This window comes from Pseudophryne corroboree, chromosome 3, assembly GCF_028390025.1.
Source record: "Pseudophryne corroboree isolate aPseCor3 chromosome 3, aPseCor3.hap2, whole genome shotgun sequence".
Classification (NCBI taxonomy): domain Eukaryota; kingdom Metazoa; phylum Chordata; class Amphibia; order Anura; family Myobatrachidae; genus Pseudophryne; species Pseudophryne corroboree.
The window spans coordinates 431,673,529-431,696,184 of NC_086446.1; the positions used below are offsets into that span (position 1 = coordinate 431,673,529).

The following is a 22,656-nucleotide window of genomic DNA, read 5'->3' on the forward strand; positions in this document are numbered from 1 at the left end:
CCTTATAGTGTTGATTTAAATTTGTATTTTTAACTGAGGAGACAAGCGCAGTGTGACACTCTCTTTACCATTTGTATACCTATAGAGGGGGTGTGGACCCCTCTTACTGTCACTCACAGCAGTTACCTTCCTTAGTTATTGGTTAAGCGCAGCCCTCTAGTCTTTCTGAAGATCGACACTGTCTAGGTCGACAATGTTTAGGTCAACCACTATAGATCGACAGTCACTAGGTCGACAGGGTTGGAAGGTAGACAGTGTTTCTAGGTCAACATGTGCTAGGTCGACAGGTCAAAAGGTCGACATAAGTTTTTCACTTTTTTTCTTTTTTTGAACTTTTTCATACTTAACGATCCACGTGGATCACGATTGGAACGGTAATCTTTGAAGCGGTAACGAAGCGAGGCACGGTGCACTAATTGGGGTTCCTGGTCACTTTACGAAGAAAATGACCCCCCCCAAAAAAAACACTCATGTCGACCTTTTGACCTGTCGACCTAGCACATGTCAACCTAGAAACCCTGTCGACCTTTCAACCCTGTCGATCTAGTGACTGTCGACCTAAACATTCTCGACCTAGACACCGACGATCTAATGATTCACACCCATAAGGGGTGTGTGTGTGATTGATAAGGGTAGACACAGCATTTAACGCAAACCTGACCAAGAAAAGGGCTACTTCATCCCAAGTATGCTTATAAGTCTCCAATTCTAGTTAGATGTTCCTGGGAAAATGTAATGCAACCTCTCTGGGACCACATAACAACACGAGTACATTTAAAGGCATTTTTCTTGATATTAGTATTAATGGATGATTTAGACAATCATTGCATAATGTCTGCGTTTTCTTTGTCTTCCAAGAAAATGCCTAAGTCCCGTGTCCAAGTCTGCTCAAAAGGTTCCTTGATGTCAGGAGATGAAGCAGCCAATATTGAGTAAAGGACAACCAATAGGTCTGTTTGGATGATAAAGCCCTCCTGATGACCTGATTCCTAGCTGTCGCTTTCATAAGCTATCATAACGCCACTAACATTTTGGTTTTAAATTCCCATGTTCCTATTGTGCATTAGCTAGCCCACAAGTAATATATATGGTCCCCCTCTGACAAAATGTGCTATGAGATTCAGTGTTATGCAACTGCTTATATGTTTTTCAGTACTGTTTCTTATTATCCATTATCAGGGCTCTGTGACTATGGGTCTAATTCAGACCTGATTGCAACAGCAACATTTTTCTCTAATGGGCAAAACCATGGGCACTGCAGGTGGGGCAGATATAACGTGCAGAGAGAGTTAGATTTGGGTGTGGTGCGTTCACACTGAAATCTAAATTGCAATGTAAAACTGAAGCAGCCAGTATTTACCTGCACAGAAACAAAATAACCCACCCAAATCAGGTCTGAATTAGGCCCAATATCAGGAATAGTAGAAATGAATGTGGTAATGAGTGCATGATGATTGTAAAATTGCACTTACTGTGAAATGCCCTTGATTGGACTATGACCCTTTTGGCCCAAGGCTTTCTTAGCTTCTTGCGATTCTCCCATTTTTCTGAGTGTTTCTTTATTTGACAGAATGCCTATCACAACTGAAATAGTGAGCAATTACACATTATTATTTGACATCAGTATTAAGTTTTAACACATAACAATTGCACGAAATACTGTACAATGTCAATAAGAAACAGTCAAAACTTCCAAATCTATAAAATGAGTCCTCATTTGAAGACTGTACACATTTAAGGTCATTTATAAAGAGTAGTATATAGGGGAGTGACAGGTGTCACTCCCCTATATCCAAGTGTGTCTGTGGAGTCATTTTAAAATCAGAAAACACATTGAGATGCAAATTAATGAGAACATAATTTTGAGATCAGTTATGTACAAATATATTATCATAAAAACACAAAATAAAAATAAAATAAATGTTAGGAATTCATATATATATTTTTTTCACGGTTTATAACACGATTGTTTGTTTGTTTTTTATTGTTTACACATAACAAATATTTTTTCATATATTAAATTCATTAACAATATCTTCTTATGGCACTCATAATAATTTTTGCACATCAGCACAGGTATACACTGTATATTTAATATGCTTTATTCACAACACGTACAAATTTAAATGCATCACTACTTGTTTTATTAAATCTACATTTACATGTATTTCTTTTATTCATATACACAAAAATATTGTTCACCCCTTTTTAATATGGATGCACATTAATGGACACTTTATTCATTAGTATACACGCCCCAACAACACAATAAAAATTCAACTCTATACATAGTATTATTTATCTTTAATGAGGGACTGGTGGTTAATATATGGAACATACAAATATATACAATTAAAAATACAGGTTGAGTATCCCTTATCCAAAATGCTTGGGACCAGAGGTATTTTGGATATGGGATTTTTCCGTATTTTGGAATAATTGCATAGCATAATGAGATATCATGGTGATGGGACCCAAGTCTAAGCACAGAATGCATTTATGTTACATATACACCTTATACACATAGCCTAAAGGTAATTTTAGCCAATATTTTTTATAACTTTTTGCATTAAACAAAGTGTGTCTACATTCACACAATTCATTTATGTTTCAAATACACCTTATATACACAGCCTGAAGGTCATTTAATACAGTATTATTAATAACTTTGTGTATTAAACAAAGTTTGTGTACATTGAGCCATCAAAAAACAAAGGTTTCACTATCTCACTCTCACTCAAAAAAGTCTGTATTTCGGAATATTCCGTATTTTGGAATATTTGGATATGGGATACTCAACCTGTATATACAATTAATTGTTCTAAACCTATTAAGGAATCACTAGAAAACTGATGGCCTGTACTAATAATAACATCATCACGATAATAGACGGCCTGCATTGAACTATACTGATTGCGGGAATTATAGAAATGGAGCACTGCATCTGTATATATTGATATATGGTTGGACCTATGTGTGGTGCTTATGGAAATATACAGATTCCGGAATGACGGGCTTCCGGCATGAGGGATAGCATATTAATTTCTCCATGGAACATGGATCAATTTCTAGTTAGAAACATTATGGGCGGTATTCAATTCTTTTCACCCTCTTCCACACCTGTTCTGTTTCTGCTGACTGGCGGGGTATAATCATTTCAGCTCGCTGCGGTTACAAGGGTACCCAACCCGTTACGCAGCTAAACCTGACTACTATGGGTGCTATATGCTCGATAACGGGAACCACGTTAGAAAGGAAATTGGGCGTGATATATCATTTGAATCCCCCCCCCCCCCCCCGATATATTCAATTTCCTCGATCATGGTTGGATAATATGGGTAAGTATATGAGTAGCATAGGTGGGTGTCATAACCCATGGGTTAATAGAATTCTAGATTTAGTTTGAACTCTCTTATGAATCTATTAATTCTTATTGATCATGTCATAACTGGATAGGATAGTCACACAATGTACGTGAGAATCCTCCTCCCCACGAATCCCTCTTTTTTAGGTAAGTATATAAATTTCCGGTGCTTCCTACTTAATGTTATGTGTTTCCTCTAGATCATAATAAACTTCATTTCTGATTATTCAAATTCATATGACCCTCTTATGCCTTTGATCCATTGCTTTTGTGCATACAGTTTAAATGAATATAGTATCCCTACCAAATTACAGTTGTTTAGATTTTTTTATATCCTTTATTTCTCGACCTGGCATTGTCAGGTCTGATGATCTCATTCATTTTGATGCTTACCAAAAGCGTAACTGTGGGAGGCAACAGAGTCGGCTGCCGCTGGGCTTCTGCTCTGTAGTGGGGCCTCCCGTTCCATGTTGAGCGACACCATTCATTTAAGTTAATTTTACAAGTGTCATACCCAGAATTAGAACCAATGACCAATTACACTGTAATCAGACACAATACTGATGAAACTTTTTCTGTATAGGAAGCATGAGAATTCTAACTCTATGAACTTGAAGTTACTTCTCTGGCAATTACACATAACTTCATATAGTTAGAATTCTCATGCTTCCTATATAGAAGCAAATAGCTTCATCAGTAAGGTACCTGTTTCCAGTGTAATAGGTCATGGGTTCCAATCCTGGGTATGACACTTGTAAAATAATTGTCAGAGAAATAATCAGCATTGTGAGTGATTGAGCAGATCTATGTAGTGTCTGGCTGCATACTATATAAATCTGCCTAGTAGCAATGGTTTTGCTTGCTATGCAGAAGCATATGGCTCTATCAGTAAGGTGTCTGCCTTCAGTGTAATACAGGGATGGGGAACCTTTGGCCCTCCAGCTGTTGTTGAACTACACATACCAACATGCCTTGCTACAGTTTTGCTATTTGGCCATGCTAAAACTGTTGCAGGGCATGCTGGGATCTGTAGTTCAACAATAGCTGGAGTGCCGAAGGTTCCCCATCCCTGGTGTAATAGGTCATGGGTTCTCGTCCTGGGTATGACTGCTAAGGAATGTGAGATTTAAAGTAAATAACAATTAAATATATATATATATATATATATATATATATACACAGACAAACACACACACACACACACACACCTTTTTTTACTTTTTATATATATATATATATATATATATATATATCCAATGTAGATACTAGATAGTGGATCAGTATGAATGTATGCAACCCATAGAAAATGGGCATTGACTGAAGACTCCATATGTTTCTAAATACTGTACATGTATCCCCTGGATCTTTACTTCAATTAGGATGGAGTACAAGGTATGATCTCTGTGGATCGTCTAGGATAAAGTATAAGATGTAAACTCTATAAGACGTCTACAGGGACATGACATTTATAGTGCCATGAAGCTACCTAGGAGAAACCTAGTTTCCTCATTGTCTTATGAGAATGCAGAAAAATGTATTTCTTCATTGAGACCCAGAGGGGTTACACTGTCCAGGAGAAAAATGTGTCTTGATTCTCTCTTCAACTGTTCTTTGTCAATATCCCCAGCTCTGGTCTCCAATTCCACCTTCTCCAAGTCAAAGATCCTCATCTTTTCGGATCCTCTCCTTGTTTTTTCAAAAAATGCCTTCCCACACTTGTGAGCTGTTTTAGATTTTCCTGATCTTTTGAAGCATTTTTTTATACTTTGTGTATGTTCCAGTATGCGCTTTTTAAACTGTCTATTTGTCATTCCAACACATTTAAACCCACAGGGGCATATTAGACAATAAATAACCTCTTGGGTTGTACAGTTGATATATTCCAGTATTTTTATGTTGTTCTCGTATTTGTTTGAATATTCTTGCGTCATTTGAATATAATTACAAAACTTGCATTCCCACATTTGAAACATCCTCCAACAATGTTTTTTTTTCTTTCTTCTATTGATGAAATGGCTACAGACCAGTTTGCTGTTGAGATTGAATGATTTCCTCCAATTTATGGCGACTCTATCCCCAACTTCGTTCTGCAAATCTTCATCCAGCATGAGGATATGGTGATGTGTCTGTAGGGCTCTATTCATTTCCCTCCACTCTTTGCAATGCGTACCTATAAACCTTACTGTTCTTTCCTCCTCTTTCTTCTTATTAGGCGTTAGGAGAGAAGTTCTTGGAAGTATTTTAGTGGTATTGTACGCTGTCTGTAAATATCTCTTTTTGTTACCTCTTAGGTCTGTCCTGTCCTAGGATTTAATTATTGAATCATTGCACACTCATCTTCAGTTTTATGCTGTATGATACAATATCTTTAATGCTGCTACTGTGTTCCCTTTGAACAACAGCTGCAGGATTTATACCCGATATATTAGCATTCAGTTTTGAGAGACATAACTGATAACTATTTGTCTATAGTGGGGACGCCCATTGTTATACTGTATGAATAGCACTGATATAAAGAGTGAATTGTACACAACTAATGAACCTTTGTATGGTAACATATTGTAAAATCTTAAATGTGGGATGAATCAATAAGGTACAAAACACAGAACACAACCGTTTATTATATGGTAACCAGAAAGTAATTAGCAGAAGAGTTGGGAGACAGACAGTCAAATTGTATTTTAACTAGAGATGTGCGACGGACACTTTTCGTGTTTTGTGTTTTGGTTTTGGTTCCTATTCCCCGCTCATGTTTTGGTTTTGGTTTGGTTTTGCCAAAACCACCCTTTCGGGTTTTGGTTTCGGTTTTGGATCTGGATGATTTTTGAAAAAAACATAAAAACAGCTAAAATCACAGAATTTGGGGGTAATTTTAATCCTACGGTATTATTAACCTCAATAACATTCATTTCCACTCATTTCCAGTCTATTATGAACACCTCACACCTCACAATATTGTTTTCAGGCCATAAGGTTGCACCGAGGTGGCTGTATGACTAAGCTAAGCAACACAAGTGTGCGGCACAAACACCTGGTCCATCTAGGAGTGACACTGCAGTGTCAGACAGGATGGCAGATTAAAAAAATAGGCCCCAAACAGCACATGATGCAAAGAAGAAAAAGAAGTGCACGGAGGTTGCTGTATGACTAAGCTAAGCGACACAATCACCTGGCCCATCTAGTAGTGGCATGCAGTGGCTGAATGTCGAAAGTAGCCCGCAATTTTTCAGTCCACTGACAGCATCTCCTGCACGCTCCTGTCATTTTTCAAAAATTCTGCAAATGCTGGACTTATACGGCAGTACCCCTGGACTAATACAGTAGTACCCCTGGACTTATACGGCAGTGTCAGACAGGATGGCACTTTAAAAAATCATGCCCCATACAGCACATGATGCAAAGATGAAAAAGAGGTGCACCAAGGTTGCTGTATGACTAAGCTAAGGGACACTAGTGTGCGGCACAAACATCTGGCCCATCTAGGAGTGGCACTGCAGTGTAAGACAGGAGGGCACATATAAAAACAAAGGCCCCAAACAGCACATCATGCAAAGATGAAAAAGAGGTGCAATGACTTAGCTGTATGACTAAGCTAAGCGACACAAACAATTGGCCCATCTAGGAGTGGCACTGCAGTATCAGACAGGAGGGCAGATATAAAAAAGGTCCCAAACAGCACATTATGCAAAGATGTAAAAGAGGTGCAATGAGGTAGCTGTATGACTAAGCTAAATAACAAAAACAATTGGCCGATCTAGAAGTGGCACTGCAATGTCAGACAGGAGGGCAGATATAAAAAAAAGGCCCCAAACAGCACATCATGCAAAGATGAAAAAGAGGTGCAATGAGGTAGCTGTATGGGTAAGCTAAGCGACACAAACAATTGGCCCATCTAGGAGTGGCATTGCAGTGTCAGACAGGAGGGCACTTAAAAAAACATAATACCCAAACAGCACATCATGCCAAGAAGTAAAAGAGGGCAATGAGGTAGCTGTATGACTAAGCTAAGCGACACAAGTGTGCGGTACAAGCACCTGGCCCATCTAGGGTTGGCACTGCAGTCCCACTGCACTTATGGCGGATACCAGACGCACATCTAACACCAGCATAGTTGTTATGTCCTCAGTAATCCACTTTGCAACAGGGTATATATATATATATATATATATATATATACACGGTAGGGGTGGTCTTCAGTATGCCGACTGTCGGGATCCCGGCGCACAGTATATCGGCGCCGGAATCCCGACAGCCGGCATACCAACAGATTTTCTCCCTCGTGGGGTCCACCGTGTGCCACCGTGCCTGCAGCGTGGCGAATGCAGCGAGCCCGCAAGGGGCTCATTTGCGCTCGCCACGCTGTCGGTATGCCGGCGGTCGGGCTCCCGGCGCCGTTATGCTGGTCGCCGGGAGCCCGGCCGCCGGCATACCATACTACACCCATACGGTAGTATCACTGGACTGGACTTATACGCCAATAACACTGTAATTATACGGCAGGATCACTGGACTTATACAGCAGTATCAATGGACATATACGGCAGTATCACTGGACATATATGGCAGTATCACTGGATATATACGGCAGTATCACTGGACTTGACTTATACGGCAGTACCACTGTAATTATACGGCAGGATCACTGGACTTATATGGCAGGATCACTGGATTTATACAGCAGGATCACTGTAATTATACGGCAGGATCACTGGACTTATACGACAGGATCACTGGATTTATACAGCAGGATCACTGTAATTATACGGCAAGATCACTGGATTTATACGTCAGTACCGCTGGAAATATATGGCAGTATGACTGGACATATACGGCAGTATCACTGGACTGGATTTATACGCCAGTACCACTGTAATTATACGGCAGGATCACAGGACTTATACGGCAGGATCATTGGATTTATACGGCAGGATCACTGTAATTATACGGCAGGATCACTGGATTTATACAGCAGGATCACTGTAATTATACTGCAGGATCACTGGACTTATATGGCAGGATCCCTGTAATTATACAGCAGGATCACTGGAATTATACGGCAGGATCACTGGACTTATACGGCAGGATCACTGGATTTATACAGCAGGATCACTGTAATTATACGGCAAGATCACTGGATTTATATGTCAGTACCGCTGGAAATATATGGCAGTATCACTGGACATATACGGCAGTATCACTGGACTGGATTTATACGCCAGTACCACTGTAATTATACGGCAGGATCACAGGACTTATACGGCAGGATCATTGGATTTATACGGCAGGATCACTGTAATTATACGGCAGGATCACTGGATTTATACAGCAGGATCACTGTAATTATACTGCAGGATCACTGGATTTATATGGCAGGATCCCTGTAATTATACAGCAGGATCACTGGAATTATACGGCAGGATCACTGGAATTATACGGCAGTACCGCTTGACATATACGGCAGTATCAATGGACATATACGGCAGTATCATTGGACATATATGGCAGTATCACGGGACTGGACTTATACGCCGGTACCACTGCAATTATACAGCAGGATCTCTGGACTTATATGGCAGAATCACTGGATTTATACGGCAGTATCAATGAACATATACGGCAGTATCACTGGACATATACTGCAGTATCAATGGACATATATGGCAGTATCACGGGACTGGACTTATACGCCGGTACCACTGCAATTATACAGCAGGATCTCTGGACTTATATGGCAGAATCACTGGATTTATACGGCAGTATCAATGAACATATACGGCAGTATCACTGGACATATACTGCAGTATCAATGGACATACACAGCAGTATCACTGGATATATATGGCAGTATCACTGGACTGTACTTATACGGCAGTACCACTGTAATTATACGGCAGGATCACTGGACTTATAAGGCATGATCACTGGAATTATACGGCAGGATCACTGGAATTGGGATCCAGTCTGAAGATCGACAGTGTCTAGGTCGACAATGTTTAGGTAGACCACTATAGGTTGACAGTCACTAGGCCGACAGGGTCAGAAGGTCGACATGTTCTAGGCCGACAGGTCAAAAGGTCGACATGAGTTTTTTTTTTTAATCTTTTTTTTTTACTTTTTCATACTTAACAATACATGTGGACTACGATTGGAACGGTAATCTGTGCCAAGCGAAGCGGTAGCAGAGCGAGGCACCTTGCCCGAAGCATGGCGAGCGAAGTGAGCCATGCAAGGGGACAAGGTGCACTAATTGGGGTTCCCGGTCACTCTAAGAAGAAAACGACACCAAAAAAAACAACTCATGTCGACCTTTAGACCTGTCGAACTAGAACATGTCGACCTTCTGACCCTGTCAACCTAGTGACTGTTGACCTAGTGGTCGACCTAAATATTGTCGACCTAGACACTGTCGATCTAATGATCCACACCCTATATGGGATCCGGTATACAGGGGTTAAAGTGAGCCAGAACGGGGCGGAACTGCGTTCCGTCACTTCCACTTGGAGATGGAATGCAGTTCCGCCTCCTCCGGCTCACATCACCCGATGTGTTCCAGCTCTCCCCGCACAGTGGAAGCCCGGCAGCAGGAGCTCACTACTGAGCTCCTGCTTCCGGCTCCCGGCTCTACTGTGCGCTATGAGAGAGACGTCATGATGTCTCTCTCATAGTGCAGAGAGCTGGACGCCAGGAGGATCACATCGGTCGGACGCGGGAGCGGGGCTTGGTAAGTATGGTGTTTTTTTTTTTTTTAAGGCACGTCTACTGGAGGCAAGCTACAGGGGGCTAACCGCTGGGGGCAAGCTACAAGGGGTAAACTACTAGGGGCAAAACTACAGGGGCACATTACTACTAGGGGCATTACTACTTGGGGCATACTACTGGGGGCATAACTACAGGGGCTAAACTACTGGGGGCATTACTATTTGGGAACTAAACTACAGGGGAGCTAAACTACAAGGGGGCAAACTACTGGGGACATTACTATTTGGGGGCTAAACTACAGGGGGGCTAAACTACAGGGGGCTAAACTACAAGGGGGCAAACTTCAGAGGGCATTTCTACTGGGGCATTACTTCTTGGGGCAAGCTACATGGGGCTAACTACTGGGGGCAAGCTACATGGGGCTAACTACTGTGGGCAAACTACAGGGTTGCATTACTACTGGGGGCATAACTACAGGGGCACATTACTACTGGGGGCATAACTACAGGGACATTACTACTGGGGGCATAACTACAGGGGCATTACTACTGGGGGCAAACTACAGGGGCATTACTACAGCGGGGGCTAAATTACAAGGGGGAAAACTACAGGGGGCATTACTACTGGGGTCTAAACTACTGGGGAATTACTACTGGGGGCTAAACTACTGGGGGCATTACTACTTGGCGCAAGCTATAGGGGGCTAACTACTGGGGGCAAGCTACATGGGGCTAACTACTGGGGGCAAGCTACATGGGGCTAACTACTGTGGGCAAACAACTGGGGCAAACTACTTGGGCAAACTACAGGAGCGCATTACTACTGGGGGCATAACTACAAGGGCACATTACTACTGGGGGAATAACTACAGGAGGGCTAAACAACAAGGGGGCTAAACTACAAGGGGGCAAACTATAGAGGGCATTTCTCCTGGGGGCATTACTACTTGGGGCAAGCTACATGGGGCTAACTACTGGGGGCAAACTACATGGGGCTAACTACTGGGGGGCAAGCTACTGGGGGGCAAACTACAGGGTTGCATTATTACTGGGGCATAACTACAGGGGTACATTACTACTGGGGGCATAACTACAGGGGCACATTACTACTGGGGGAATAACTACAGGGGGGCTAAACAACAAGGGGGCAAACTACAGGGGCTAAACTACTGGGGGCATTCCTACTCGAGGCAAACTACATGGGGCTAAACTACTGGGGGCATTACTACTGGGGCTAAACTACTGGGGGTATAACTGCAGGGGCTAAACTACAGGGGGCATTACCACTGGGGGCTAAACTACATAGGGCTAATCTACTGGGGGCATTACTACTGGGGGCTAAACTACTGGGGGCATAACTGCAGGGGCTAAACTACAGGGGACATTACCACTGGGGGCTAAACTACTGGTGGCATTACTACTGGGGGCATAACTGCAGGGGCAAAACTACAGGGGGCATTACCACTGGGGCTAAACTACATGGGGCAAACTACATGAGGACTAAACTACAGGGGCTAAACTACTGGGGGCATTACCACTGGGAGGCTAAACTAAAGTGGGGCTAAACTACTGGGGTCATAACTGCAGGGGCATTACTACTGGGGGCATAACTACTGGGGCTAAACTACAGGGGGCTAAACGACTGGGGGCATTACTACAGGCAACATTACTACTGGGGGCAATACTACACAGGGGCATTACCATTAAGGGCATTACTAATGGGGGCAGTACTAATGAGGGCATTGTACAGGGGGCACTTCATAAGGGGCATCACTCCTGGGGACATAAGGGGCACTACTACTGGGGGCATTGCATAAGGGGCACTACTACTATGAGCTCAATATAAGTGGCACTACCAGTACAGTGGACATTGCATAAGGAGCACTACTGCTGTGGTCATTGTAAAAGGGGCACTACTGCTGTGGGCATTGTGTATTATGGGGTGCTACTACTGTGGGCATTATGTGTATTAGGGGTGCTACTACTGTGGGCATTATTACTAATGTGTCCACGCCCCTTTAATTTTGAGACCATGCCCCCTTTTTGGGGCGCACACAATACTGTTATTCCTTGGGCGCCGGGGGGAGGGGAGGTGAGTTCCACCACCTCTCTCGGACCACTTTAAGCACTTTGTGTATGTATATATATATATATATATATATATAAAATATGGTGCGGAAAAACCCTCTCTTTTCTAGACTGACTCATTATATGCCACCTGCCGCTGTGCCACGGGCCATAACAAAAGAATGATTAGGTCAAAGGTGCCAGCTGCCGTAAGTGCAGAGGAAACAGGGACCCGACCAACCCAAACACGTCCCCCCCATGCGGCCCGCCTCCTCTGCACTATGCTTCTATCACTATAAGCCAGACTCTGAGTTTCCTGCCCCGCCCACAGCCATCTCTTCCAGCATCAAGCGCCACCCGAATACGGACTTTTCAGCCTGCTGGGAGGGACAATGGTATCACACCTCCTCCCAGCAACCCCGCAGCCGGTTGCCTTCTCACCGCATAAAGCTGAGCCCTTTCTTCTCCCAAACGCCCAGTGTCTGGCCTCTTAATTTTTATCCAGACCTGCCCCGGTCATCTAACCAGTTCCTGGAAAGGTAGGCAGCTGTGCTGGTGTAGTCTGCCTGGCAAGTGGAGTGAGGGGTGTTAGGTGTGTCCAGTAAGCAAGCGCGAAGGGGGTGAATGGCAAGAGGGGGAACAGGTGTTAGGTTCGCCCAGTAACAGAGGGGGGGGGGGATGGGTGGCAAGAGAGGGAACAGGTGCTAGGTGTGCCCACTAAGGGAGGGGGCGTGGCAAGAGGGGGAACAAGTGTTAGGTGTGCTCAATAAGGGAGGGGGAGGAGAGGTGCTAGGTGTGCCCAGTAAGGGAGGGGGAGGGGGTGCTAAGTCTATATGGTAGGGGGAGGGCAAAGGTGCTAGGTGTGCCCAATAAGGAAGGAGGACCCTGAAATTATTTGCTATGGGCCCACAAAGTTCTTGCTATGCCTCTGCATCAGGTGACGGAAGGCAGGGATCCACGGCGGCAGTGTCAAATGAAGGGAGATGCATAATAGCCCTTTAAGTCAGCAGAAGAATTGTCTCTATGCTGCATCTGGTTCTAGAGCCTGGCCATGGGCGCGCACTGAATGCTGAGACTCTGAGAGTGGGACTGTAGAGGATGGATGGGAAGGAAGCTGTCCATGGTCGGTGTGTCCACTGGACTGGAGGCATGAGAAGCTGCAGTGAAAAGCCTTACCGCTGGAGGCGGCCAGAGCAAAGCAGGCCAGCATAGCAAGGTGTGTTGCAAAGCTAAAAATTTAATTCCCAGGTATATAAAGCTCTCTCTCTCTCTCTCTCTCTCTCTCTATATATATATATATATATATATATATACCTGGGAATTACATTTTTAGCTTTGCAACATACCGTGCTATGCTATATATAGTAGTGATGAGAGATTTTAACTATCCAGAGATAAACTGGAAAAACGATTCATGTGATACTGCTAGGGGCAATATGTTTTTAAACACACTTAATGATAACTACTTAGTCCAACTAATTGAGGAACCAACTAGGTACAATGCAACCTTAGACCTGGTATTAACAAACAATGGGGATTTGGTATCAGGTATTATAGTAGGGGAACCCATAGGAAACAGCGACCACAATATGGTCACATTCAATATCAGTTTCCATAAACAGCCCTATACTGGTTCAACTAGGACTCTAAACTTTAGCAAAGCAAATTTTGAAAAGATGAGGGTATTTTTCAGGGATATTGAATGGGAAGGTTTGTTTTTAGGAAAAAATACTATGGAGAAATGGGAGGTACTAAAATTCCTGCTAGCTAAAAATACACTCAAATGTATTCCTATGAGCAGCAAAAAAAGGAATAAAAATCATAAACCGATGTGGCTTAACAAAAAGATTAAGGAACTTATGGGCAAGAAAAGGCGAGCATTTAAAAAATACAAATCTGACGAGGAAGCAGAGTCATTTCAGCACTATAAGGTATGTAACAAAATTTGCAAAAAGGAAATAAGAGCGGCTAAAGTAGAAACTGAAAAACTAGTAGCAAAGGAAAGCAAAGCGAATCCCAAAAAAATATTTAAATACATTAATAGCAAGAGATTAAAGAAGGAGAGTATAGGCCCTTTAAAAGACAAGTTGGGAGTCTTAAGCAAAAATGATAATGACATAGCGGACACACTAAATGAGTTTTTTTCAACAGTATTCACTAGAGAGGACCCAATTCAGGGACTGACACACAATCTCAATAATGAGAATATCCCACTGATAGGTACTTATTTAAGCGAGGAAGTAGTCTGTGACCGATTAAAACATTTAAAGATTAATAAATCACCAGGGCCCGATGATATTCACCCAAGGGTTCTAATGGAGCTTCACTCTGAACCGCTATCTTTGATCTTTAAGGATCAGTTATATCAGGTATGGTTCCCAAAGACTGGTGTATAGCGGAAGTAGTGCCTATATTCAAAAAGGGAAGTAAAGCTGAACCAGGTAATTATAGACCAGTTAGTCTTACATCTATAGCGGGGAAAGTATTGGAAGGTATTCTAAGAGATAGTATTCAGAAGTTCCTTGAAGTCAATAAGGTCATTAAAAGGAATCAACATGGGTTTATGAAGGACAGATCCTGTCAAACCAACTTACTTGGCTTTTATGAAACAGTAAGCGCAAACCTAGATCAGGGTAAAGACGTGGATGTAATCTTTTTAGACTTTGCCAAAGCATTCAATACTGTACCACACATGAGACTTATCTACAAGCTACAAGAATCAGGGCTAGGAAGCACAATATGCACTTGGGTAAAAAACTGGTTAGATAATAGGGAGCAGCGCGTTGTGGTTAATGGATCTTTTTCAACTTGGCCTGAAGTGCTAAGTGGTGTGCCGCAAGGCTCAGTATTAGGACCGTTATTGTTCAATAGTTTCATTAACGACCTAACAGTAGGTCTAGAGAGCATGGTGTCAATTTTTGCAGATGATACCAAATTGTGTAAGGCTATAAATACAGAGGAGGATGCCGAGTCTCTTCAGAACGACTTAGTTAAATTAGAAGCATGGGCAGCCAAATGGAGAATGCGCTTCAACACAGACAAGTGTAAGGTAATGCACTGTGGTAACAAGAACAAAAATTACACCAACCCACTAAATGGGGTAAAATTAGGGTATTCTGTACTGGAAAAGGACTTAGGTGTCCTCATAGATAGCAAGCTAAGCAGTAGTACCAAAAGTAGGACTGCAGCAAAGAAGGCTAATAAGATATTAGCATGCATAAAACGGGGTATTGATGCTAGGGACGAGAGTATTATACTCCTGTTATATAAATCACCAGTGAGGCCACACCTTAAATACTGTGTACAATTCTGGGCACCGTACTACAAAAAGGATATCCTGGAGCTAGAAAAGGTACAGAGGAGGGCGACCAAACTAATTAAGGGCATGGAGACGATGGAATACAAGGAAAGGCTTGAAAGACTAGGCATGTTTACATTGGAAAAGCAGAGACTAAGAGGGGATATGATTAACATCTACAAATATATAAGGGGACAATACACAGAGCTTGCGTGGGACCTGTTTTTGGTTAGATCGATACAGAGGACTCGTGGACACTCGCTCAGGTTAGAGGAGAGGAGATTCCGCACAATACGGCGTAAAGGCTTTTTCACGGTAAGGACAATACGTGTTTGGAATTCCCTGCCCGAGGGAGTTGTAATGGCGGAATCTGTCAACACCTTTAAGAATGGGTTAGATAAATTCCTAATGGATAAGGATATCCAGGGGTATGGTGCATAGTCATGCATTATAGTTACTATAAATAGGGATAAAATGCAATGGCTGACAGCAGCATCAGTCAGAAATGTTAGTCAAATCATCATGCATAGGAGACCACAAATAGGTTGAACTCAATGGACAATTGTCTTTTTTCAACCTCAGATACTATGTTACTATGTTACTATATATATATATATATATATATATATATATATATATATACACACCAGTTTCTACCAGCCCTGCACTTTGCAACAGCTTGCAGCGTCTGCTCCCGGTGACCAAGCCAATTGACAAAATATCCATACACAATAGAGCAGCTGGCACTTATGCTGCATTCAGATCGCAAATGCCGGATCCTACCCGGTACTTACCGGGTGGGATCCGGCATTTGCGCTCCGTTCCTGGCTTTCCGACCCGGCAATATACCGGGTCGGTTGCCATAGCAGCTGAGGGCGCAGCAGCAGCAGGGGCAGGGGTGGAGGCGGCGCTGGGAGATGAGCTCATCTCCTGCGCCACCTCTCCCTATGCTGTGAATGGGAGCCGTGTCGCATCGGAACGGCTCCCATTCACACTGCGCCTGACCCGGTAATCAACCCGGTAATAACCCTTCTTTTTTACCGGGTTGAATTACCGGGTCAGGCGACCCGCTAATTCTGAAAAGGAGCTTTCACATCGCACACTGACCCGTGTCGATACCGGGTTTTTAGTGCGATGTGAAAGGGGTATTATTACTGCAACAGAGGCTTAAAAACTAGTCTAAACAAATAGTACTGAATGGTCAATGTTGCAGAGGCCCTCTTTATTCCTCCTTCGTCAGGACATAGGCATTCTCAGTCCAGGTGAAGGGGAATTAAAGAGGGCCTCCAAAACGTTGACCATTCAGTACTATTTGTTTAGACTGGTTTTTAAAGTCTTCTTTGAGTGCCAGCTGCTATTGTGTATGGAGATATATATATATATATATTGTTTGTGTTTCTATATACACAAAACAACTCTCTGTCTTGTGTATGAGACAGGGGGAGGGGGATTGTTGAAATGCACACAAAGGCATAATATTTGCCTAGACATTGAAAAGAGCATCTATCAGTGACAGCGGCACATTCGCAAGTGACCAATCACAAGTGGTTTATTAGTGCTGGCGACTGTCAGCACTTCACCATTATATGTAAATTTGCACCTGAGCACCAGCTAATAATCTGGCTTCCTCAGGCATACTGATGTGTATGTTTGCCATTAGGGCTGCTTCCACAAATATCCCGGGCTGGTTTCCCAACGCAAACCACCCTGTACAGTATAAAGCTTCTATTACGCTTTTTGGATTGCATTAATGGAGAAAATTTGTATGGCGCACTTTAGAGCAGATTTATTAAAGTTATTTTGTGAGAAATCCTCTGAACACATCTGTATTTAAGTGTCCCCTAGATGTAACAAGGAACGAGATGTGCACCGGAAATTTTTCGGGTTTTGTGTTTTGGTTTTGGGTTCGGTTCCGTGGCCGTGTTTTGGGTTCGAACGCGTTTTGGCAAAACCTCACCGAATTTTTTTTGTCGGATTCGGGTGTGTTTTGGATTCGGGTGTTTTTTTCAAAAAACCCTAAAAAACAGCTTAAATCATAGAATTTGGGGGTCATTTTGATCCCAAAGTATTATTAACCTCAATAACCATAATTTCCACTCATTTTCAGTCTATTCTGAACACCTCACACCTCACAATATTATTTTTATTCCTAAAATTTGCACCGAGGTCGCTGGATGACTAAGCTCAGCGACCCAAGTGGCCGACACAAACACCTGGCCCATCTAGGAGTGGCACTGCAGTGTCACGCAGGATGGCCCTTCCAAAAAACACTCCCCAAACAGCACATGATGCAAAGAAAAAAAGAGGCGCAATGAAGTAGCTGTGTGACTAAGCTCAGCGACCCAAGTGGCCGACACAAACACCTGGCCCATCTAGGAGTGGCACTGCAGTGTCACGCAGGATGGCCCTTCCAAAAAACACTCCCCAAACAGCACATGACGCAAAGAAAAAAAGAGGCGCAATGAGGTAGCTGTGTGAGTAAGCTAAGCGACCCTAGTGGCCGACACAAACACCTGGCCCATCTAGGAGTGGCACTGCAGTGTCAGGCCGGATGGCCCTTCCAAAAAATACTCCCCAAACAGCACATGACGCAAAGAAGAAAAAAAAGAGGCGCAATGAGGTAGCTGTGTGACTAAGATAAGCGACCCTAGTGGCCGACACAAACACCTGGCCCATCTAGGAGTGGCACTGCAGTGTCACGCAGGATGGCCCTTCCAAAAAACACTCCCCAAACAGCACATGACGCAAAGAAAAATGAAAGAAAAAAGAGGTGCAAGATGGAATTGTCCTTGGGCCCTCCCACCCACCCTAATGTTGTATAAACAGGACATGCACACTTTAACCAACCCATCATTTCAGTGACAGGGTCTGCCACACGACTGTGACTGAAATGACGGGTTGGTTTGGACCCCCACCAAAAAAGAAGCAATTAATCTCTCCTTGCACAAACTGGCTCTACAGAGGCAAGATGTCCACCTCATCATCATCCTCCGATTCATCACCGTGTACATCCCCCTCCTCACAGATTATCAATTCGTCCCCACTGGAATCCACCATCACAGCTCCCTGTGTACTTTGTGGAGGCAATTGCTGCTGGTGAATGTCTCCATGGAGGAATTGATTATAATTCATTTTAATGAACATCATCTTCTCCACATTTTCTGGAAGTAACCTCGTACGCCGATTGCTGACAAGGTGAGCGGCGGCACTAAACACTCTTTCGGAGTACACACTTGTGGGAGGGCAACTTAGGTAGAATAAAGCCAGTTTGTGCAAGGGCCTCCAAATTGCCTCTTTTTCCTGCCAGTATACGTACGGACTGTCTGACGTGCCTACTTGGATGCGGTCACTCATATAATCCTCCACCATTCTTTCAATGGTGAGAGAATCATATGCAGTGACAGTAGACGACATGTCCGTAATCGTTGTCAGGTCCTTCAGTCCGGACCAGATGTCAGCATCAGCAGTCGCTCCAGACTGCCCTGCATCACCGCCAGCGGGTGGGCTCGGAATTCTGAGCCTTTTCCTCGCACCCCCAGTTGCGGGAGAATGTGAAGGAGGAGATGTTGACAGGTCGCGTTCCGCTTGACTTGACAATTTTCTCACCAGCAGTTCTTTGTGTCTGCCGGAAAGAGAGATACAACGTAGGTTTTAAATCTAGGATCGAGCACGGTGGCCAAAATGTAGTGCTCTGATTTCAACAGATTGACCACCCGTGAATCCTTGTTAAGCGAATTAAGGGCTCCATCCACAAGTCCCACATGCCTAGCGGAATCGCTCAGTGTTAGCTCCTCCTTCAATGTCTCCAGCTTCTTCTGCAAAAGCCTGATGAGGGGAATGACCTGACTCAGGCTGGCAGTGTCTGAACTGACTTCACGTGTGGCAAGTTCAAAAGGTTGCAGAACCTTGCACAACGTTGAAATCATTCTCCACTGCGCTTGAGGCAGGTGCATTCCACCTCCTATATCGTGGTCAGTTGTATAGGCTTCAATGGCCTTTTGCTGCTCCTCCAACCTCTGAAGCATATAGAGGGTTGAATTCCACCTCGTTACCACTTCTTGCTTCAGATGATGGCAGGGCAGGTTCAGGCGTTTTTGGTGTTGCTCCAGTCTTCTGTACGTGGTGCCTGTACGCCGAAAGTGTCCCGCAATTCTTCTGGCCACCGACAGCATCTCTTGCACGCCCCTCTCGTTTTTTAAATAATTCTGCACCACCAAATTCAAGGTATGTGCAAAACATGGGACGTGCTGGAATTTGCCCATATTTAATGCACACACAATATTGCTGGCGTTGTCCGATGCCACAAATCCACAGGAGAGTCCAATTAGGGTAAGCCATTCTGCGATGATCTTCCTCAGTTGCCGTAAGAGGTTTTCAGCTGTGTGCGTATTCTGGAAAGCGGTGATACAAAGCGTAGCCTGCCTAGGAAAGAGTTGGCGTTTGCGAGATGCTGCTACTGGTGCCGCCGCTGCTGTTCTTGCGGCGGGAGTCAATACATCTACCCAGTGGGCTGTCACAGTCATATAGTCCTGAGTCTGCCCAGCTCCACTTGTCCACATGTCCGTGGTTAAGTGGACATTGGGTACAACTGCATTTTTTAGGACACTGGTGAGTCTTTTTCTGAGGTCTGTGTACATTTTCGGTATCGCCTGCCTAGAGAAATGGAACCTAGATGGTATTTGGTACCGGGGACACAGTACCTCAATCAAGTCTATAGTTGGCTCTGCAGTAATGATGGATACCGGAACCACGTTTCTCACCGCCCAGGATGCCAAGGCCTCAGTTATCCGCTTTGCAGCAGGATGACTGCTGTGATATTTCATCTTCCTCGCAAAGGACTGTTGGACAGTCAATTGCTTGGTGGAAGTAGTAAAAGTCGTCTTACGACTTCCCCTCTGGGATGACCATCGACTCCCAGCAGCAACAACAGCAGCGCCAGCAGCAGTAGGCGTTACACGCAAGGATGCATTGGAGGAATCCCAGGCAGGAGAGGACTCGTCAGAATTGCCAGTGACATGGCCTGCAGGACTATTGGCATTCCTGGGGAAGGAGGAAATTGACACTGAGGGAGTTGGTGGGGTGGTTTGCGTGAGCTTGGTTACAAGAGGAAGGGATTTACTGGTCAGTGGACTGCTTCCGCTGTCGCCCAAAGTTTTTGAACTTGTCACTGACTTATGATGAATGCGCTGCAGGTGACGTATAAGGGAGGATGTTCCGAGGTGGTTAACGTCCTTACCCCTACTTATTACAGCTTGACAAAGGCAACACACGGCTTGACACCTGTTGTCCGCATTTCTGTTGAAATACTTCCACACCGAAGAGCTGATTTTTTGGGTATTTTCACCAGGCATGTCAATGGCCATATTCCTCCCACGGACAACAGGTGTCTCCCCAGGTGCCTGACTTAAACAAACCACCTCACCATCAGAATCCTCCTTGTCAATTTCCTCCCCAGCGCCAGCAACACCCATATCCTCCTCATCCTGGTGTACTTCAACACTGACATCTTCAATCTGACTATCAGGAACTGGACTGCGGGTGCTCCTTCCAGCACTTGCAGGGGGCGTGCAAATGGTGGAAGGCGCATGCTCTTCACGTCCAGTGTTGGGAAGGTCAGGCATCGCAACCGACACAATTGGACTCTCCTTGTGATTTGTGATTTCGAAGAACGCACAGTTCTTTGCTGTGCTTTTGCCAGCTTAAGTCTTTTTATTTTTCTAGCGAGAGGCTGAGTGCTTCCATCCTCATGTGAAGCTGAACCACTAGCCATGAACATAGGCCAGGGCCTCAGCCGTTCCTTGCCACTCTGTGTGGTAAATGGCATATTGGCAAGTTTACGCTTCTCCTCCGACGATTTTATTTTAGATTTTTGAGTCCTTTTTTTTACTGATATTTTGTGTTTTGGATTTTACATGCTCTGTACTATGACATTGGGCATCGGCCTTGGCAGACGACGTTGATGGAATTTAATCGTCTCGGCCATGACTAGTGGCAGCAGCTTCAGCACGAGGTGGAAGTGGATCTTGATCTTTCCCTATTTTTGGAACCTCAACATTTTGTTCTCCATATTTTAATAGGCACAACTAAAAGGCACCTCAGGTAAACAATGGAGATGGATGGATACTAGTATACTTATGGATGACGAGTGACTGACGACACAGAGGTAGCTACAGCCGTGGACTACCGTACTGCGTCTGCTAGTATAGAGATGATAATGATATAAAAAAAATATATATATCACTACTGCAGGTATATATAATATAATGACGGACCTGCTGGACACTGTCAGCAGACTCCTAAACTACTAGTATGAAGAAGATAGAAAAAAAAAACCCACCACAGGTAGGTATACAATTATGGACGAGCACTGACGACACAGAGGTAGCTACAGCTGTGGACTACCGTACTGCGTCTGCTAGTATAGAGATGATAATGATATAAAAAATATATATATATCACTACTGCAGGTATATATAATATAATGATGGACCTGCTGGACACTGTCAGCAGACTCCTAAACTACTAGTATGAAGAAGATAGAAAAAAAAACCCCACCACAGGTAGGTATACAATTATGGACGAGCACTGACGACACAGAGGTAGCTACAGCCGTGGACTACCATACTGCGTCTGCTAGTATAGAGATGATAATGATATAAAAAATATATATATATCACTACTGCAGGTATATATAATATAATGACGGACCTGCTGGACACTGTCAGCAGACTCCTAAACTACTAGTATGAAGAAGATAGAAAAAAAAAACCCACCACAGGTAGGTATACAATTATGGACGAGCACTGACGACACAGAGGTAGCTACAGCCGTGGACTACCGTACTGCGTCTGCTAGTATAGAGATGATAATGATATAAAAAATATATATATATCACTACTGCAGGTATATATAATATAATGACGGACCTGCTGGACACTGTCAGCAGACTCCTAAACTACTAGTATGAAGAAGATAGAAAAAAAAACCCCACCACAGGTAGGTATACAATTATGGACGAGCACTGACGACACAGAGGTAGCCACAGCCGTGGACTACCATACTGCGTCTGCTAATATAGAGATGATAAAGATGATAGAGATGAACAAAAAAAATATAACACTACTGCAGGTAAATATTTATATAATATAATGAATGACGGACCTGCTGGACACTGTCAGCAGAATGCGTTTATAGAATAAAAAAAAAAAACACCACAGGAGTGTTTAACT

At 43.6% G+C, this 22,656-nt stretch overlaps 1 protein-coding gene across 1 annotated transcript in view; it reads right to left on the bottom strand.

Moving 5' to 3' along the window:
• BPIFB6 (BPI fold containing family B member 6) overlaps positions 1-22,656 on the bottom strand; it is a 181,899-nt gene that overhangs the window by 149,628 nt on the left and 9,615 nt on the right. The window contains exon 2 of the mRNA XM_063963591.1: positions 1,473-1,584. Within this exon, the coding sequence (XP_063819661.1) occupies positions 1,473-1,584 (112 nt within the window). The remainder of the gene's footprint in view (positions 1-1,472; positions 1,585-22,656) is intronic.